The sequence below is a fragment of the Sturnira hondurensis genome, unplaced genomic scaffold, assembly GCF_014824575.4.
Source record: "Sturnira hondurensis isolate 20B ecotype Veracruz unplaced genomic scaffold, ASM1482457v3 Scaffold0008196, whole genome shotgun sequence".
NCBI lineage: Eukaryota > Metazoa > Chordata > Mammalia > Chiroptera > Phyllostomidae > Sturnira > Sturnira hondurensis.
In genome coordinates, this window is record NW_028080827.1 from 329,591 (window position 1) to 347,769 (window position 18,179).

General features: G+C 43.1%; 1 protein-coding gene across 1 annotated transcript; it reads right to left on the bottom strand.

Moving 5' to 3' along the window:
- Positions 1-2: 2 nt before the first annotated feature.
- ELL3 (elongation factor for RNA polymerase II 3) lies at positions 3-4,509 on the bottom strand. The gene is made up of 11 exons (XM_037054496.1): positions 4,278-4,509; positions 4,023-4,058; positions 3,570-3,685; positions 3,249-3,447; positions 3,080-3,159; positions 2,863-2,938; positions 2,326-2,506; positions 2,199-2,241; positions 1,891-2,062; positions 1,621-1,665; positions 3-1,548 (listed from the first exon to the last, which is right to left on the bottom strand). The coding sequence occupies exons 1-11, from the start codon at positions 4,407-4,409 to the stop codon at positions 1,438-1,440; spliced, it is 1,191 nt and encodes a 396-aa protein (XP_036910391.1). The 5' UTR covers positions 4,410-4,509; the 3' UTR covers positions 3-1,437.
- Positions 4,510-18,179: the final 13,670 nt, after the last annotated feature.

Below are 18,179 nucleotides of genomic sequence, written 5' to 3' on the forward strand. Positions count from 1 at the left end.
GGGAAGCCAGTGGTTCACTAGACCAGCACTGTCCAATAGAACTTTATGCGATAATGGAAATGTTCTGCAACCTTCATTGTCTAATACATGTAGTTACTGAGCTTTGAAATGTGGCTAGGAACTACGTTTTAAATTTTCAGTAGTCACATCTGGGTCTAGTGGCTACCATATTGGTTAGTACAGTTGTAGACCAACTGTCTGGGTCCACAGTTAATCGCCTATAAATCCTTTCCAAATTTTGTCTCTCTCTGTCCTTAGATGTTTATTGCCCAGACACCTAGCTTCATAATTAGAACAGAGGAACCTTTCCTATTGGGTTCTGTTTCTGACCCTGTCTGTGCCTTAAGGATGGATAGCTGTATATCCTGGTCATGCAGCTGAGTGTGTTTATACCTCCCAAGGTCTGTTGTCTGTGCAGAAATGCCCTGTGTGGGTGTGGCATCAGGTTGGGATTCCATCCAAGTTGTTTCAGGAATTACACTGTTGGGTGCAGCTCCCTTTCTCCCCCAAAGCCCAGGGTGTGGCCTATTAACTTTCCAGTGGATGGGGAAAGGCACTATCCTGGTGTGAGTGAAGCATCCACTTTCTTCTGCGATAAAGAAGAATGAAGTGAACTGTTTCCCCTCTTTTTATGAGTAAATCCAAATCATATCCATAGTTGTAGTTTTCAGTCACTGCATATTTCCAGGTAGGAGCCCCGATGGTGATCTTCAACCTCAATGTTTAGAAAAGGAGAACTCTATTCTTGCTGTCATTTCTAGATGTCAATTAGAAGACGGATTTGGTAGAGCCTTATAGCAAAATGTGTACAGGATCATCCATAGTGCTTTGAAGTAAAGAAGCCTAACCATAATCTTAGAGATTCTAATTCACAAGACTTGAGCTGGGATCTGAAGATCTAATTTTTAGAGAGCCCAGAAATGGTTCAGACAGCCAGATGTATGAACTACTGCCTTGGAAGATGTAAGGAAAACAGATTTGTACAAAGGACACAGAGATGGTTTTAATTTTTAGCCATGTTTGTAAGAGAATTCACTTTCGGTACATGGGTACAACCCCAAGCCCTTCCCATTATATCTAGGTGTATTACAAGTTCTTAAAAGTTATTGTTTTGTCGGGGAGACTACCAGGCTGAATTCTAATGTCCTTGAGGTATCTTGTCCTGGAAGTGGTGTCCTTTCTCAGGATTTGAAAATGACTTGGCTGAACTACAGATGAAGAAGCCAAGCCTCTGCTGCTTTTCCTAGTTTTCTGGGCACAGTATCAGGGTGCTGGTGCTGTGCCCACACTCTAAAATTTAAAATACAGCAATAATGAAAATAAAACCTTAACCTAGAGCAGCTCTCCTACTTGCACCACGGACTCTGCAATAACGAGTAGTTGCACTCTTCTTTAGTTTTTAGCTGCTTTTCCCTTCATATCTCACTGCATACTGCTTCAGCTGCACCTGTTCTTTTCCTCAAACTCCAGGATGAGACCTTTGATGTGGGACAATTTCTGATGCAGGTACTCACAGCGACGCTTTTCTTCCCTGTAACCTGGGTACCGCTGAAGAGAAAAAGCATCGTGTCAAAAAAAATCCATTTTTACCCTTGCTACCACTCCCAGACCTATTCTTACCTTCCTGAACTTTTTATATTCCTGGACTATCTTTTCTTCCAGCACCTGAAACAAAGAAAATGCTAGCACCAAGTTTAACCTTGAAAAAGCTCCAGGTCTGCTAAGGGAGGGAAGTAACTTCCTTCTCATGCTACCAAATGATACAGAATAATTTTTCTCTCAAAACAGGCTGGCTTGTCACTTTGGTCACTAAACAAACAGGTTTATGGGCAGTTAGCAAGGAGTTTATGGACAGTAGAGCTGGAACACGAGCCAAGGTCCAGTCCTTACCTTGTGTTCTGGAGTTCCTCGCTGAACTCTCTTGATTTCTGCTCCCAGCTCTGTGAACCTTTGGCTTACAGCCCCAACTCGAGCATGCAGGATGCGGTATTCAACATAATCTGTCTCAAAATCCTTCTCATAAGCATGTTGCTGTTCTGCACTGTGGATGGCCCCATATTGCCTGCCAGGAACAGAGTGTTAAATTATCACCCTCAGTTTTAGTATCCCCCCACCCCCAAGGCTCCCAGCTCCCAGAAAGTGCATGTTAAGATCTCATGCACAAAGCTTGATAAAGTCAGAAATGGCAGGGAACTCACAGGAGGTAATCTGGTACCTCTTCAGGGCTTGGGGATTCAGAGTCTATGAAGGCAACAAGAAGACATGGAAGTGATTATCTGTCTTTTTCCCTCACTGTGGCAGCTTTATACTCCTCTTAACTCTTACCTGCTTGCACTGAGGGACTGTGCGCAAGCCTGGGGCCCATGTCTTCGTGTTTATCTTCTGGCTCCCAGTCTCCCTCTTGTAGGTCCTGACTAGGCAGCCCTTGTAAGGGACTTGGAGCTAGAGGCAGAGTCCTGAGCCTCTTTCCTTTCAGTTCTATAGTAGCTGCAGGCGCTGGACGCTTCTGTTGGGGAAAATACTTCCATCACACTACCAGTATGTCAGAAGCCTCCTGTTCTTTCTCTTTCCGTATACTGATCTCTGTGACCATAAGAATGAAATCTCCCAGTTTTTATATTTCAGTCTGGACAAATCTTTCTTTTTTTATCCTTACCTGAGGACATGCTTATTCATTTCAGAAAGAAGGGAGAGAAACACTGATGTGAGAAAAACAATTGGTGGTCTCATGCATCCTGACTGGGTACCTAAGTATGTGTCTTGACAGGAATCAAACCCACGATCTTTCTGGCTTAGAGGACTAACCCAAACCAACTGAGTCACTTGAGCCAGGGCTGAAAAACTCCTGCTATTACAGCTTACTTTGTCCAGATGTTTCTGGCTAGCAGAGGAAGGCAGTGCCTGATCAGGTCCTCTGTTTGGAAGACAGGTCTGGTTCCTAGGATATTTGAAGAGGGAATGAGAGAGATGAAGATGAGGGTAGGAGGTAGGACTCGATTTCCTGTACCATTTGCGTGGTGGAGATGTGCGGAGGAGGACACCAGGACTTTCCAGGGTGGTCCCACCCTGCCCCAAGTACCTCACTTCCCACTGTGCCATGTGTTCCCTCGAGGATCCTGGGAGTGCCTGTTCTTGGCTACTTGCCAGTGGATCTGGCACCTGGCAGGGAAAGTGTCATGGACAATTGGCTACCTGGGCTTCACACTTTGCCCCACCTTATCCTAACTCCCTGCAGTTTCTGGCCTCACCTCTTCTAGTGCCATCAGTGACCGTGAGGCTGCATTTCCAGAATAGTCTCCCATGTTCTGCCAATTCTCAGGATCTCTGGCATCTTCAGGCAGGCTGTGTCCCTGAACTGAAGATGGGGCTGGGATAGAATCCAGAGCTGCCCAAATAGTGAGGCGTTCCCTGAGTGGGCCCAGGCAGTGGAGGCGGTTAGGTCCAGATCTGGAAAGGGGTGATGAAAAATAAACCAGGAGGGTGGAGAACTTTTAAAGCACCTCTGGACGTCCCCTTCCTGGACTTACCACAAACCCCTTTTCACCTGCTACCTGTTTGTTCCCCCTTACCTGCCTAAGCGTTGGCACACAAGGTCCAAGCCACCACCACCAGGGCCCTCCTGGCCACACTGGGACACTATGAAGGAGAAGAGGCAGGAGCAGCCAGGGCCTGGGAGCCTCAGATACTGGGGTGAAAAGAGACCATAAGCCCCATGAAGTTAGCCCTTCCCCCTCCTGCCAATGCCATTCCTTTCTGAGCCAGCCTAAGACAAGATGGGTCCCGCGAGACTCGTTAGCACACCAGGTGCAGCTGGGCCTGAGTTCCCAGGAGGCTAACACAGCACAGTTTCTTCAACCGCAGCCTCCTGGGACCACAACCCCAGCAGCCCCCTCACTCCACTCAGGGTTCATTTCTCAGGAACTTCCCCAGACCGTGACTGCTCTCAGACTCCCTCACCTTCCCTGGGCGCCAGTCTGTTTTCCCCGCACCCCACACAGTTCAGAGCCCAGGTCCGTGCTTACCCCTCGGTTGCCTTGGAAAGCGATTACTGGCCGAACCTGCAGGGAGAGCACAGACACAAGCTAAGCGCAAGTGAAGAGGCGTCCCCAGGATCTGGATCTGGCGTCGAGTGCCTGGAGGGACCTGCCTCATGGACTTCATTTGGAGAAGTGGGGAAGCCGCTTCCCATACGCAGGTCCTTTCGTCAGGGTCTCAGGCTGAGGCCTGATGTCCAGAGGGGTAGGGGATAGGAAAGGTGGGGTCCGGGGCCGCCGCACCTGTTGACGCTGACACTCTTGCAGCGCCTGCAACGCCGGTTCGTTGAGCCTGAGCAGCAAGAGACTGGTCTGGGCAGCTGGGGTGAAGCAGAGCCGGAGCTTCCCACTCAGAAACTCCTGAGGTCCTGCCATAGCCGCGAGGTCGAGCACAAGCAGAACCCGAGCCACAGGCGAGGGCCACCACCACTACTTTCGCTCTGCAGGGTTAGACTTGCACAGCCAGTAGCCCAGGTCGGCCCCGCCTCCAGCCAGGACCCCACCTCCGACCCCACCCACAGTCACCGCTGCTCCCTAGGTTTCCCAGCCGTGTGGGCGGTGCTTCTCAAGCGCGCACAGTCCGCGCAAACCCCCGCGGATTCTTCTCGGTTTGGCGGGCACCTCGTTAGGCTTTCGGAAGGGACTCTCTCAGTTCCCGGGGGAAAGGCTGCGGCCAGCCTCAGACTCTTTCACCCAGAATCTCCAGTCCTGCCTCAGTTTCCCCAGCCAATCTGGGGAAACCTAGGGAGGAACTCAGTGTTGCTGTCTGTAAGTGATGCTGAACCTGCGAACTCCAGAGGCTTCTAGGCGCAGAGGGGTGGGAGAGAAGCCTCCCAGAAGCAGAAGCAGAGGGGTGGTTGCTAGGCACTCGGAAGGCCAGGAGCCCCCAGGGTCTAGGGGATGGCTGGCTCAAGGGGGAATTCCCTACTCCAGCACCTGCCGCAACACTTTTACTTTTTTTTTTTTGGCCCGCGGTACTCAGGCAGACCCGAAACGGGTTTCTAACTAAAGCTGGAGAGAAAACTGGCCTCGTCAAGGGTCGTGGCAGCGGTGAAGCTTCGCTGTGCGGGCTGGAACGCCCCCCACCGGTGGGGGAGCGTGGGTGATGGCAGAAGAACTGCAGGGCAAAGGAGAGGGAGAATTCAGTCCCCTATTGCCCCTCCTGGCCTAAACACGTGAAACACGTGAAAGGGAATTGGCCCACTCCCTGAGGAGGATGAAGAGGTGCCATGAAGTTGCCAGACTTTCCGAAGGTCCAGACCCTGGTGCAGTGGGACCCCAGGACGAGTCTCAGGTCGGCCCTTGGTATTTCCACTCTTCCCCATTTGGGTATGTTTCCCAAGACCCCTAGTGGTGATCTCTTTTCTAACCAGGCTCCCTCTGCTAAATCTCTAAACATGTATAATCCCAGGTGACCTTAATACCCCACACCCCAAGTCAAATTAACTATACTTAAACATTTGTCGAAACGCATCAAATTGTACTTAAAATTTTATATTTTAATATATGTACATTATACCTTAATAGAGTTGACTTTAAAATCAGTGCAACAAACCAACAACAAAAACATGTACTGGCCCATGTCCTCAGGGCTCTCTACTTCCCTGGGTGACAATTTGCTAATTTGATAAACAGTTGTGGCAATGAGTAAAGCTGGTCTCCCAGGGTTCCTTTTTTTTTTTCAGATGACATCTGTGGCCTCTTACTAGATTTTCCTGGATTTAACATAAAAGGACAGACTAGAATGGTGAAATTTCCCAGAGAGGAAGGAAGGAGCACTGCTGTAAGAGGAGGCAACTGGGGAAGATATTTGAGGAAGGGAGGTGGGGGATCTATGTGTTGGGTGTTTCCTTTGGGTGTCAGGATCTTTGTCCATTACTTAATTCTTACAGTAGCTTTTTATAGCAGATATTATTGTCCGTATTTTCTTTTATTCATTCAACAAATATTTTATTGAACATTTACTCTGTACTAGATCCTTGGGCTACATCAATGAACAGATTCTTGCTTTGGGAGAGCTTACATGCCAGTGGGAGGGAGGCACACCTAAGAAATAAACACAAAGTATAGGATGTGGGGGGGAGTTGAAGAGGGTAAAGGGGGTCGAATAAGTGGTGACAGAATGAGAGTAGAGTTTGGGTGGTAAACACAATGCACTAGACAGATAATGGATTATAGAATTGTACACTTGGAACTTATATAATCTTATTAACAAAATTTGGCCCAATAAATTTAATGAAAAACATAGTGTATGTTAAAAGGTGGTAAGTGCTATATAAAAAAATTAAAAAACAGAGCAAGGTTAGAGAGTTTAGAAGTGGAGGAGGAGAAAGTAGATGAGGGTGGAGAGGGTTGATACTATATTAAGTAAGGTGATGAGAGAGGCTTTCTGGAGAAGAAGAAATTTGAGCAATGCCCTAAAGGAGGCAAGGGAATTGGCTAAGCTCTACAGTTGGAGGAAATGCTTTTCGGACAGTGAGTCTAGCCAGTGCAAACTCTGTGAGTCAGAAGTGTGCCTGGAGTGTTTGAAGAAAAATTGAGGTCAGTGTGAGCAGAACAAAATGAGTGAGCGGGGAAGTAGTAAGAGAGGAAGTCAGGAAGGTAAGGAACAGGGGGTATTAGGTCATAGAGGGCTTTATGGGCATTGTAAAGACTGGCTTTTACTTTGAATGAAATTGGGAGTCATTACAGGGTTTCGGGCAGAGGAGTAATATGAAGCCACTTCTATTTTAAAAGGATCACTCTGGTTCCTGTGTTAAGAATAGACTAGGAGGATAAGGATGAAAACAATATGACCTGTTAGGAGGCTGCTATTGCAGTAATCCAAGCTAGAGGTGGTGGTGGCTTGCACTAGGGAATAACAGAGCAGGTAGAAGAAGGGATAGGGTTCTGGATATCTTGAGGACAGAGGATTTCCTGATGGATTGAATGTGCTATGTGAGAGATAAATGTTGTTAAGGATAACTGTAGGGTTTTTGGCCAGAACAACTAGAAAGATGAAATTGTCATCAGCTGAGAAGGGGAAGACTGCATGTGGAACAGTGTTAGTTCTGAATATGCTGAGTTGTCTAGTAGAATCCACATGGGGATGTAGAGCAAGCAGTTAGACACACAGATTTGGAGGTAGAAGATGTCTGGGCTAGAGGTGTAAACTTGGTAGTACTAAACGTGTGTGTGTGTGTGTGTGTGTGTGTGTGTGTGTGTGTTATGTGCCATTGAGTCAGTTCCAACTTCTGGCAACCCTGTCACTGAGTGATGTCCATAATGTCCTGTCTTCAGCAGCCGTACGCAGCTCCTGTAAAATCATGCCTATGGCTTCTTTCAAAGAGTCAATCCCTCTCACAGTTGATCTTCCTTTTTCTTGTTGCCTTCAATTTTCCCAAGCATTATTCCCTTTTCCAGAGAACCCTGCCTTCTCATGGTGTGCCCAAAGTAGGACAACTTCAGTTTTGTCATTTTTGCCTCCAGTGACCTTTCAGGCTTACTTTGCTCTAGTGACTACTTGTTCATCTTTCTGTTGGTACAGGGTATCCACTCTCCAACACCAACTTTCATGTGAATCATTTTTTACCTTTCAGCCTTCCTCACTGTCCAACTTTCACATTAATTGGGAATACAAGGGTCTGGATAGTTTTAGCTTTGGTCTCTAAAGACACATCTTTGAAACTAAATATACAGATGGTATTCAGAGCCATGAGGCTGGCTGAGATCATCCAGAAAAACAGAGAAAAGCCTAAAGAATTCTACCCTGGGGCACTTGAATCTCTGGAAAGAGGTCAGGGTGAAGAAAAGCAAAGCCAATTGAAAGGGAATAGCCAGTGAGGAAGAAGGAACACCAGGAACACCAAGACAGTGTGATGTCCTGAAAGTGAAGTGAAGAAAATGTTTCAAGGAGAAGGGGTTGGCCCTGGCTGGTGTAGCTCAGTGGATTGAGCGTGAGCTGGGAACCAAAGGGTCACAGGCCCTGATTCCCAATCAGGGCACATGCCTGGGTTGCAGGCCATGTCCCCAATTGGGGCTGTGTGAGAGGCAACCATACACTGATGTTTCTCTCTTTCTCTTTCTCCCTCCCTTCTCCTCTCTAAAAACAAATAAATAAAATCTTTAAAATAAAATAATTTTTTTAAAAAGGGATTGATCAACTATGTAAAATGCTGTTGTTGATAGGCCAAGTAAAATGAAGATTAAACATTGACCATTGTAATGAAAGTTTTTAAAAATTGACAGTGGTAATTGTTGCTCATATCTGTGAATATACTAAAAACCACTAAAATTGTACACTTCATTTCAAATGTGTGAATTCTATGATATATGAACTCTGTCTCAATAAAACTGCTTATAACGACAAACTCTGTCCAGAAAGAGTCCGGCCATTATTAACATAATGAGGACAGTTTGCCCGATATTGCTGTAACCTGGCAGCCAAGGATAATGGACTGGAATGCTCATGAGTGAACAGTGATGACTTCACTGTACTAGTCACTGGGGGTGGTAGACACCATTGAGTGAGCATGTATGTTGTGTAGCTGTCACATTCAAAATGAGTGAGCAAGTGGAGCAACCAATCTACATTAAATTTTGCATTAAGCTTGAACACTTTTCCATGGAAACTATTCAGATGATTTGGAAGGCTGCAGCTATGAGCAACTGGTGATTGGCAGCTTTATCATGACAACATGCCCACTCATGCATCACATCTTGTGCAGAGATATTTGGTGAAACATTATATCACCCAGGTAACTCAGTCCCTACTACAGCCCAGATTTGGTGCCCTGCAACTTCTGGCTTTTCTCCAAACTAAAGTCACCCTTTGAAAGACAAGAGATTTCAGACCATTGATGAGATACAGGAAACTACAATGGAACAACTGATGTTGATCGGGAGAACTGTATGAGGTCCCAAGGTGCCTACTTTGAAGGGGACTGAGGTATTATTGCTCTATATAAATGGTTCTATCTTTTTCGATAAATGTCTCTATTCTTCATATTATGTGGCTGGATACTTTGCTGGACAGACCTTGTATACATTTGTATATACATTTTATTTGTCCATTTATCTGTCAATAGACACTTGGATTGCTTCCATTTTTGGCTATTGTGAATAATGCTTTAATGAACATGAGTGTAAAAACACCATATTTTTCAAAATGTATCTAAAAACATTACTGTGAGAAGGGGGGTCCATGACACACACAAAAATTCTGAGTGGTCTGGCTAGGATTTGAACTCAGGCCACCTGGCTCTAGAGCCTGTGCTTGTCCTCCAACTTACAACATCATGCCACATCAGCAGCCTATACTCTCTTACATCAGGACAGGCCCTGCATCAATATATGGAAGAAGAGTAAAAAGACATCTTCCAGGTATACTTGCAAACCTATTTTTATAGTTATTATTTTGGGTCTTCTCATCCCTTTTCCCTCATCCTCCTCATTACTACATGCTTTGGACTAAGCATTCATCCTTCAAACATGGGAATGTTTCTCTCATTCTTATCAGTCTGCTAGCCCTGCATCTCTGTGGCTCTGGAGTGTCACTCTGCACTTTGAGAGAGTACACTTTGCTGGGACCTGGATGCTCTCCCACAGTTCTGATGCTGCTGCATTGAGGGTACACTTTAACAAATTGCCCTGGCATAAGAACTTGAAACCCCATCTTGAGCCTAGCAAGAGTAGGGCCATACATATTTTCCAGCAGAGTAGCCCAAACTCTACTACGTATCAGCTCTTTGCCTTTAAACTTCTATCACAAGGGCCAAGCGAGTACTAGAAAAGGAACACCTGAAGGGAACAGATAAATAGATTGCTACAGGAGAGATGGTTGACAGGACTGTGCAGTAGCTGGGGTTTTAGTAAGGACGGAGTGGGAAGCAAAGGAGAGAAATGGAATTGGGAAGGATTGGAGACTGTCAGGGAAACTTGCTTTGTCCCCCTGGTCTCTCTCAAAGGATAGGAAAGAAGATAGAATTGATGAATGCCTGCATAATGCAAATGCAATTCATCTGAACCAAAGGAGAAGCAGAAGTATCTGGCAGAAAGTGTTGCTCTGAGACCTCACTTTTGGTCATGATATGTTTACAAAGGTAGGTAGAACAGGGAGGAAGTGCTAGGTGGAGGCAAGAAGCTATTCAGGAGCACTAGTGGTCAGGAATGAGACGTCATCAAGGCAAAGGGCTAAAGTGCTTTAGCTCCCCTCCTCAGGCATTTCCTGATCCATAGTTAGCTGCTCTTCAAGAATGGAGGCCTCAGCCAGCCCTGGGTCTTCTAGGACTTAGAACTTGCTCCCAATGCAGGGCTACCTTTCCTATGGGGATAACTCTAGCCATGCTCTTTCTGCAGTTTTTTCCTGTCCTGGGTATCTTTGTTTCTGGATCTGTTCCTGGAGGTTCATGTTTTTCTTTCTATCAACACTTTCTTCTCTCAACCCAAACATATGGCTTACTGGGAGTGAGATTTGGGGGTGGGGAAGAGATGAGGAGGACGGCAAATGAAAAATCCCTAAGAGATCAGTACTGAGACCTCTTTCTAATTCTACTCTGTCCCCTTAGGCTAATTCATTCATTATCATGATTGGGTTTTTAACTATTTATTTGTCTTTATGGAAGTTACACATGTACATACATATTTTATATAAGATTTACAATGAAAAATAGTAACCCTTATCCCATTCTATTTCCCAATGCTTAAAGGGGATTACAGCTCTTTTAGCTGTTTGTTCTGGCATTTATTGATTTTTCTAAATATCATGCCATTTCTGGGTTTTTAGGTATCACATGTTATCCACCAATTTTTATTTTTTTAAGAGTTTAGTTATTTTTAGAGAGAGGGGCAGGGAGGGAGAAAGAGGGAGAGAAACATCAATGTGGGAAAGAAACATATATTGGTTGCCTCTTGTATGTGCCCCAACTTGTATGAACCCGCAACCTAGGTATGTGCCCTGACCGGAAGTCAAATTGGCGACCTTTGGCTTTGTAGGGTGATGCCCTACCAAACTGAGCCACACCAGTCAGGGCATGACTTATTTTTTAATATGAGTACTTAATGCTCTCATCCTTCCCATGAATATGCATGTACTTTCTCTCTATCTCCAATGTTACTTTTGTTAGATCGGTATTGAATGTTTACATCTTATGAGTGTGTAAATGTTATTTACAAGCTGTGACAATTAGTGTACTATTTGCATTTCCTTTCTTGTACGGTTTCTCCCTGAAATTAATAATTATCTCTCTTTTTTTAGTTTGTTCAGTTAATTATTTATGTACTTATAAATTCTCACATTCTCTTCTAGAAATCTCCTTTTAGTATGTTCAAATATAATCAAATAGTTTATCAATTTTATTTCCATTTTTTCTTAGATATATGCCTCCAGAGCCTTTCATCTTCCTGCTTCAAACTGAGATAGTTGCTCTGTAAGCCTGCTGCAAAGCTGTTGTCCTTCGATCCTTCACCAGCAATCAGGGGATATTCTTCCCTTATATGCTAGGTTGGATACACTTTTTCCTGGTTTCTATGACTTTAGTTTGTTTGCTTACTCTCTCATTTTGGTGGAGTACATCTCCAATAGCTTCCTGAAAGGGGTGCATGGTAGATAAGTTCTTCTGAGATTTCATATCCCTTTATTCCATTTTCATACTTAATTGATAGCTTGGCTGGGTTAAAAAAAAAGTCTGGTTTGCTAATTATTTTTCTTTAGATATTTAATGACATTGTTCCATTGTTTTCTGGCTTCCAGTGGTACTGCTGACAAGTCTGAAGTCATTCTGATTATCCATCTTTTATATATGACCTATTTTATGTCTCAGAAGCCTTTAGGATCTTCCTTTTGACTCTAGTAGTCTGATATGTAGTAGATCTTTTCTCATTCCTTGTGCTTAGAACTCAGTGGGTCCCCTCATTTCTGTTTTACTTTCCTCTTATTCTGGAACTCACATATAAATCAGATGTTAGACCTTCCTAAATTGACTCTATAATTTTCTTTTTCCCCCTCTCCTATTACCTGTCACTTTTTGCCCAGTTTTCTGGAATGTTCTTTCAACTTATATCTTCCAACCCTTCTATTGATATTTTCTTTCAGCTGTCATATTTTTAAGTTCCAAGAACTCTTTATTATTCTCTATTTGTTTTTTATAGCTCTTCTGTTTTTGTTCAATATCCTCTTCATCTCTAATGATTATAGTCCCTCTCCAATTTTCATTTCTTCCTGTAATTATTTCTATATCCTCTGAGAACTTATATTCTGTTTCTGTTTTGTTTTGGTTTGTTTTCATATTAAGAGTGTTTTTCTCCAGTGCTATTGGCTAGTCACTCATCTCTAGAAGCAAGGCACTAGAAAGCTGACTGGAAACCTGCTGTGCATGAAGAAGGCTCATTATACTTTAATCTGACCAGATCATTTTATTATGTGACCACTCAAATTAATCTAATTATTCAAACTTTTCCCCACTCAGAGCCTTGGAATATGCTGTTCCTATTGTCTGTGTGTTGATTAAAATGTATTAGGCTGAAGCACTAGAAATTTGTCTCAAGGCAGCTTCCCATAGCAGGAAGCTCAAAGGTAGAACGAATGTTATGGCTGACTTATCCAGTGGCCCAAAAGCACCATCAAGGACCACAGTTACTTTTGCCACTCATTTTGCTTCAATGTAAGGCTGGCCCTTCATGGTCATAGACGTTAGGAACAGTAGGGGCTATGCATTTCCTTGTTCAAGTTAGTAGGAGAAAGCACTGTCCCTTCCCTCAGAGTGGAACTGAAAGGTTCCACTTTCCTTTGGTTTGATAGGGCAAAATTTAGGTCACATGCTAACTCCTGAACCAATAAGTTACCAGGTGAATATGAAGCAATAATTGGCTTAGTTAGGCCTGGGTTCCTGAGCCAACCAATACTTAGAGGTATGAGTTTACTTTGACTTAGCCATTCAGGATTACACTTGGAATATAGGGAGGTGGGCAAGAATTTTCTAAACTTGCATTGCTCTTTCTTGATAAAGGAGGGATGTTAGTAATGTTAGGGATTCAGATGCACTATTGGAATCCTCTTCTACTTTTTCTACAACTTGCTTCAGGCCTCAGTTTAAATGTCCCCACAGAAAAGGGTCTCCCCAGTTATTGTTTATCCTCACACCTTTGTTTCTCTTTTAACACTTAACACTTAATATAGAATGGCAGGTTGTCATTCTATATTGTTTGGTGATGCAGACTCTGTCCTGTGGAGTCTGTATGCTGTGTATGCAATGAAATAAATTCACACAGACTACTGAAGTCCTATGGGAAAAAAGGGATGGCACAGCCACTCTCTGGGAGACAGCAAGCACCTTGGCCACTCTCTCAAGGGGAGAGCACCTTGACCCTTGCCTTGACAGGCTTTTATTGGCTTTCTAATAGCATACATCAAAGAAGGTTCTCATTTGTTATGCTCAGGTTTGCTTTACGTGATTACTTTTTACAGGTAACAAAAGAAAGGATGTTGCTGATTACTTTCTACAAATTAGCAAGGAAAAAGTGTTGCAAATGCAAGGGAATAATAAGAGTAATTGGTTTGGTTACACTCCTGTCCTTGGGAGAATTAGCACAGACTTCAGGAAGTTACTTGACAGATATGCAGTAAACATCTTCTGCTTCAACTCAGGGTGAGGGAGCTTTAGCAAGAGCAAGCCTCAGAACAGCCTAGGTATAATACAGGCTTGGTTTCCCATGGGAAAGCCGATCCATGGGTTTGGCTTCCTGTGTGCCAACATGCACCTATAGGCTTTCCAATAGGGCTGAGCTACTTTTGCCATTGCCAGGCGGATCAGTTCCCTATACTTTGGTTTGTTTACTTGTGAATTGTCAGTCTCCTACATTGAAGTATTAACGTCATGAATTCAGAGACCTGTTTTGTTCATCACTGTACAGCCAGTGCCTAGAAGTATCTGGCACATAATGGGTAAGCTGTTAATATTTGATGAAGAAATCAATGAACCAAAGAAACAATGGTATCTTCCTTTCTCACTAAATATCTAAAATATATTTTGAAGCTGTACACTTTTGCCATTCTACTGCCACCATCTCAGTGCAAGTGGCTACCTTTTCTATCTTGATGTAGTGGACAGCTTTTATTTGCCTAACATTCCCTTTTTCAGGGGGAACAAACCCTTTTTCTCTGATAAATCTGTTTCTTCCCATACTAATGATTTGGCTTTACCGGTGGGGCTGCTCTCATTATATCCTGCCCCACACCCACCTTCCAACCACAGGATAGGCAGGCCCCTGGCCCATCAGAGCCCTGGGATTTCAACACAGAAACTAAAGAAAGAGAATCAGACTCTCTTTTTGATAAGCTGTGAGATGTGAAGGGGGGTACTACTGGTAGTTGTTTCTTATTATGTCAAGGAATCTGGGTCTGAGAAAATAAAGCAAGATAGGAGAAATGAAGGCATCCCCTTTTTGCTGGTTTAAATTTTTCCCTAGTGGCAGTCACAGCCCATCCCATCCAACAATTTGGTTATATAGAAACCAACAAATCCCATTTTTGACCTAATTTGTTTGAATTGCATTTCAGTTATCTGTTACCAAATGAGGCCCAGCATCCTGGACCTGTGTGATGGCTTCCTGACTGCTCTCCTCATTTCCATTTACCTGCTCCAATTCATTTTCCTCTGGCAGAGTGGTCTCTTCAGAATTTACATCCTGCTGATTGAAGAGCACAGGCTGGGTTAGACTCTCAGCTTCACCTTTTGTTTGTCTGAGTTTCATTGGGAAAGTGATCTAACCTGCCTGTTCCAAGGTTTTTAAATTGCTAGAAAAGAGTTAATGGCATCTCAAAAAGTCATTGTGAGGCTCAAATAAGAAAAGTACACTTGATAAGCACTCACTTAATGTTAGCTAGTAGTGGTGTTAGCAGTAGTAACTCAGATCATGACACTGCCCTACCTACCTACTTTCTGACCTAGTTTCACACCCCCCTGCTCACTAGGCTTTAGTGACTTGCCTATTACTTATCCACTAGGTAGGCTCTTGATGAGATGGCTTGAGGGAGCAGGGCTTTAGGGCCTTCCCTCTCCTGAAATGTTTTCCCTGTCCCTTGGCCTAGCTAACTCCTTATCCTTTTGCCTCAGTTCAGATGTCACTTGCTTCACCTCCCTAATCAAAGTTTGACCTAGGGTATACTCCCTTCATAAAACGAATGGTACTATGATTTCTTACTAGGGCAGGTAGAAGAATTGTTTACAGATAGTCTTCATTCAGATTACACTGAGATCTGTTTTGACTGGTAGGTGCTTATGCTATGTGTACTGTTAAATATTTTGAATACCATCCTTGCGAAGAATCTCTTTCCTTCAAAACAATTATCACAATTTGCATATACATATATAGATAAATATATATACACACACAGAAGTACATATATGTAAAAGAACTGTTTCCTCTCTATACTATCTATTCCATAAATATAGAGATATGTATGTTTTGTTCATCACTACATGCTTAATGTGTAATATAATAGTTGACACATAGTTGGTGTATAGAACAATGAATATTTGTTGAAAGAATAAGTGAATTTTTTGAAAAACTCATGAAAGAATTAGATTGGAGGCGTAGTAACCAGTCTAGGTTCAAATAGGATTGCAAATATACTCTTGGGCATGGGGAAGGGTGGGATGAGTGGACACGAGAAGAATGGTTACAGGGTTGTTCACTCTGTCACGCACCTGAGCTGCTGGAGTTGATAAAGAGGTAACAGGTGCCAAAGAAAAGTTTCTTCCTTATTCTACACTATCTTACTTCTCTCTGGCTGGCTTGGTTTTCACAATGGGGCTGATTCTGTGGCTTCTCTACATGTAAGGGGGCACGCATGGCTTGAATCCATTGGGAACCTGGGGCTAGGAAGCCAGATACACCAAATTCTAATAAATCATGGTCAGATTGTTGCTGTGGGTCTGCAGGTGATATATTCACCCTTGAAATCCAGTTTCCTCATTTGACTTTATATCTGGGGCCCCTAAATCATGACTCATTTTCTTCTTTGCTTCAGAGACTTGGGTCCTCATTCTTTTTAATTTATTCCCTAACTCTCAACTCTGTGCTGAGTTTAAATGGAGGTATTTTCTCTTCCCACTGGCTGTTGAACAGTGGCCTCAATTGTTAACCACCTGGGTCCCTCTTCATGACATGGCAGCTGGCTCCCCACAGCCAGTGAGAGAGCTGAAAATATACCGTAAGTCACAGTGTCTTTTATATTTTAGCATCAGGCTTGACATATCATCACTTCTGCCATAATCTATTAGTCACACAGACCAACGCTGATTCAGTGTGGGAGAAGACTACACAAGGATGTGAATACGAGGAGGGAGGGATCATTATGGGCCATCTCAGAGACTGGCTTCCACAGATGGGTTAGAGAAATTTGGAGAAGGAAGAACAAATTTTAGGATTTGAAGAAGGGAAATGGAGGAGACATTAAAATAAATGCCTATTATGGGACTGGCCCTTTATATCAAGTTATTAATCTTTTCTACAACACTGAGGGGTAAATATTATTCTCATTTTTCATATAAAGGAATTGAAACATGGAGAAAATATGTGTCCAAAATTAAATCCAGTAAGTAACAGAGTCAGGATTTGTTACATTGTTGTGTGCGCCACTTTGGTCACATTTAGCATGTCCCAAAGGGAGGGATATGTGCTACTGATGGTAAGAGAAACAATTTTAGCTAGTGTAGAGTACCAATTCAACCAGTGTGCCACAAGAGTTTTCTTAAAACATGCAATACTTATTTAGTCAGGGGCACTGACCTCTTTTCCCTTAGGTTGTCAAATTAAAAAAATGACAATAACCAACCTAACAATAGCTGTCTGGTGTGAATGAGTCAAAATTATACCTATTTTTTTGTCAGACTGGCAAAAAATTGATTTTTGGTGTGCCACAGAATTTTAGTAATTAATTTATATGTGCCATGAGATGAAAAAGGTTAAATATCACTGATATACAGACATAGCACTCAATGACATTGCAAATATACAAATCAAATGCTTTTCAATCTTCTGATGATGTCAAGAGAAAGCTTCAGTTTGGAGAACTTATGCCTTATTACTTCTCTAACAGTTGTTAGTTTCTCTTTTTAAGAAAGAAAGGGCAGGCCCAAAGTTCAGCATCTTCAACAATGATATTTTTTTGCTAGAATTTAATATATTATTTGGTAAATATTTCATTTTTATTGTATTTATTTTTATAATTACCATCTGTTTGTAGGCAAATGATACTGATTTTAAACATACTAAAAGAATATGAGCTTTGAGTTATATGCTTATTTAAGACTGGCACAAAAAATTGAATAGACAGTAGTTCAAATGATACTTGCATATGGCAAATATTTTAAGTATGGCACTGACTGAGATTTATTGCCTTCCCATTAGTTTTTTGTTCAGGGGGAAGCAAATTTGAAGTTCCAGCCGCAAGTGGGTTCTGCTATGGGAACTAATCTTAGGGACTTGCAAGTTAAAATTCACAGCCAATTCTTTCCTGTGATGTTTCCTAAACATTTCTCCTTTATCTAATGAATTCCTCAGGGCTGTGGGGGAGTTTTGTAGATAGATTTAATGGAGCTAAGTATGAGAATGGGTGTAGTGGGGAACTTATTCAATTGTCTATTAAAAACCAGGTGTGGCTGGTGGAGACAGTACAGTGGGGAAAAGGACACATGTGCATTTCCCCATCTCTTAGTCCTGGATCCAACACTGTAGTCTGATTTTGCGGGTCCTCCAGTACTTCAAAGCCATTGTATTCTCACATCGAAAGTTTCTGTGGTGGAATGCACAGGACCAAAGTTTTAGGACATACGGGCAGTGGCTGCGAATTTATTAGAGGGGTTTCCGTTCGGGGGACAAGATGGTTGGAAGGGGGTTTCTGAAGTTCCGTTTGCATATAATTTTACACATGTGGACAACGCAACTATCTAAAAAGGTGGTGTGGTATCCTAAGTAACAGCGCCAAATTTAGACCCGCAGTACTGATAACAGAGAACCTGCTGGGCCATTTCTGAGAGCCCCCCGACTCCGTCCTCCAATCGTCCCTTTCGGATACTTTGTCAGTATTCCAAACCAAACTCGCATTAGGGCACTCTTCCACGTCACGTGCTCAAGCTCGCGGAAGCGCCACATCACCAGCCGCGC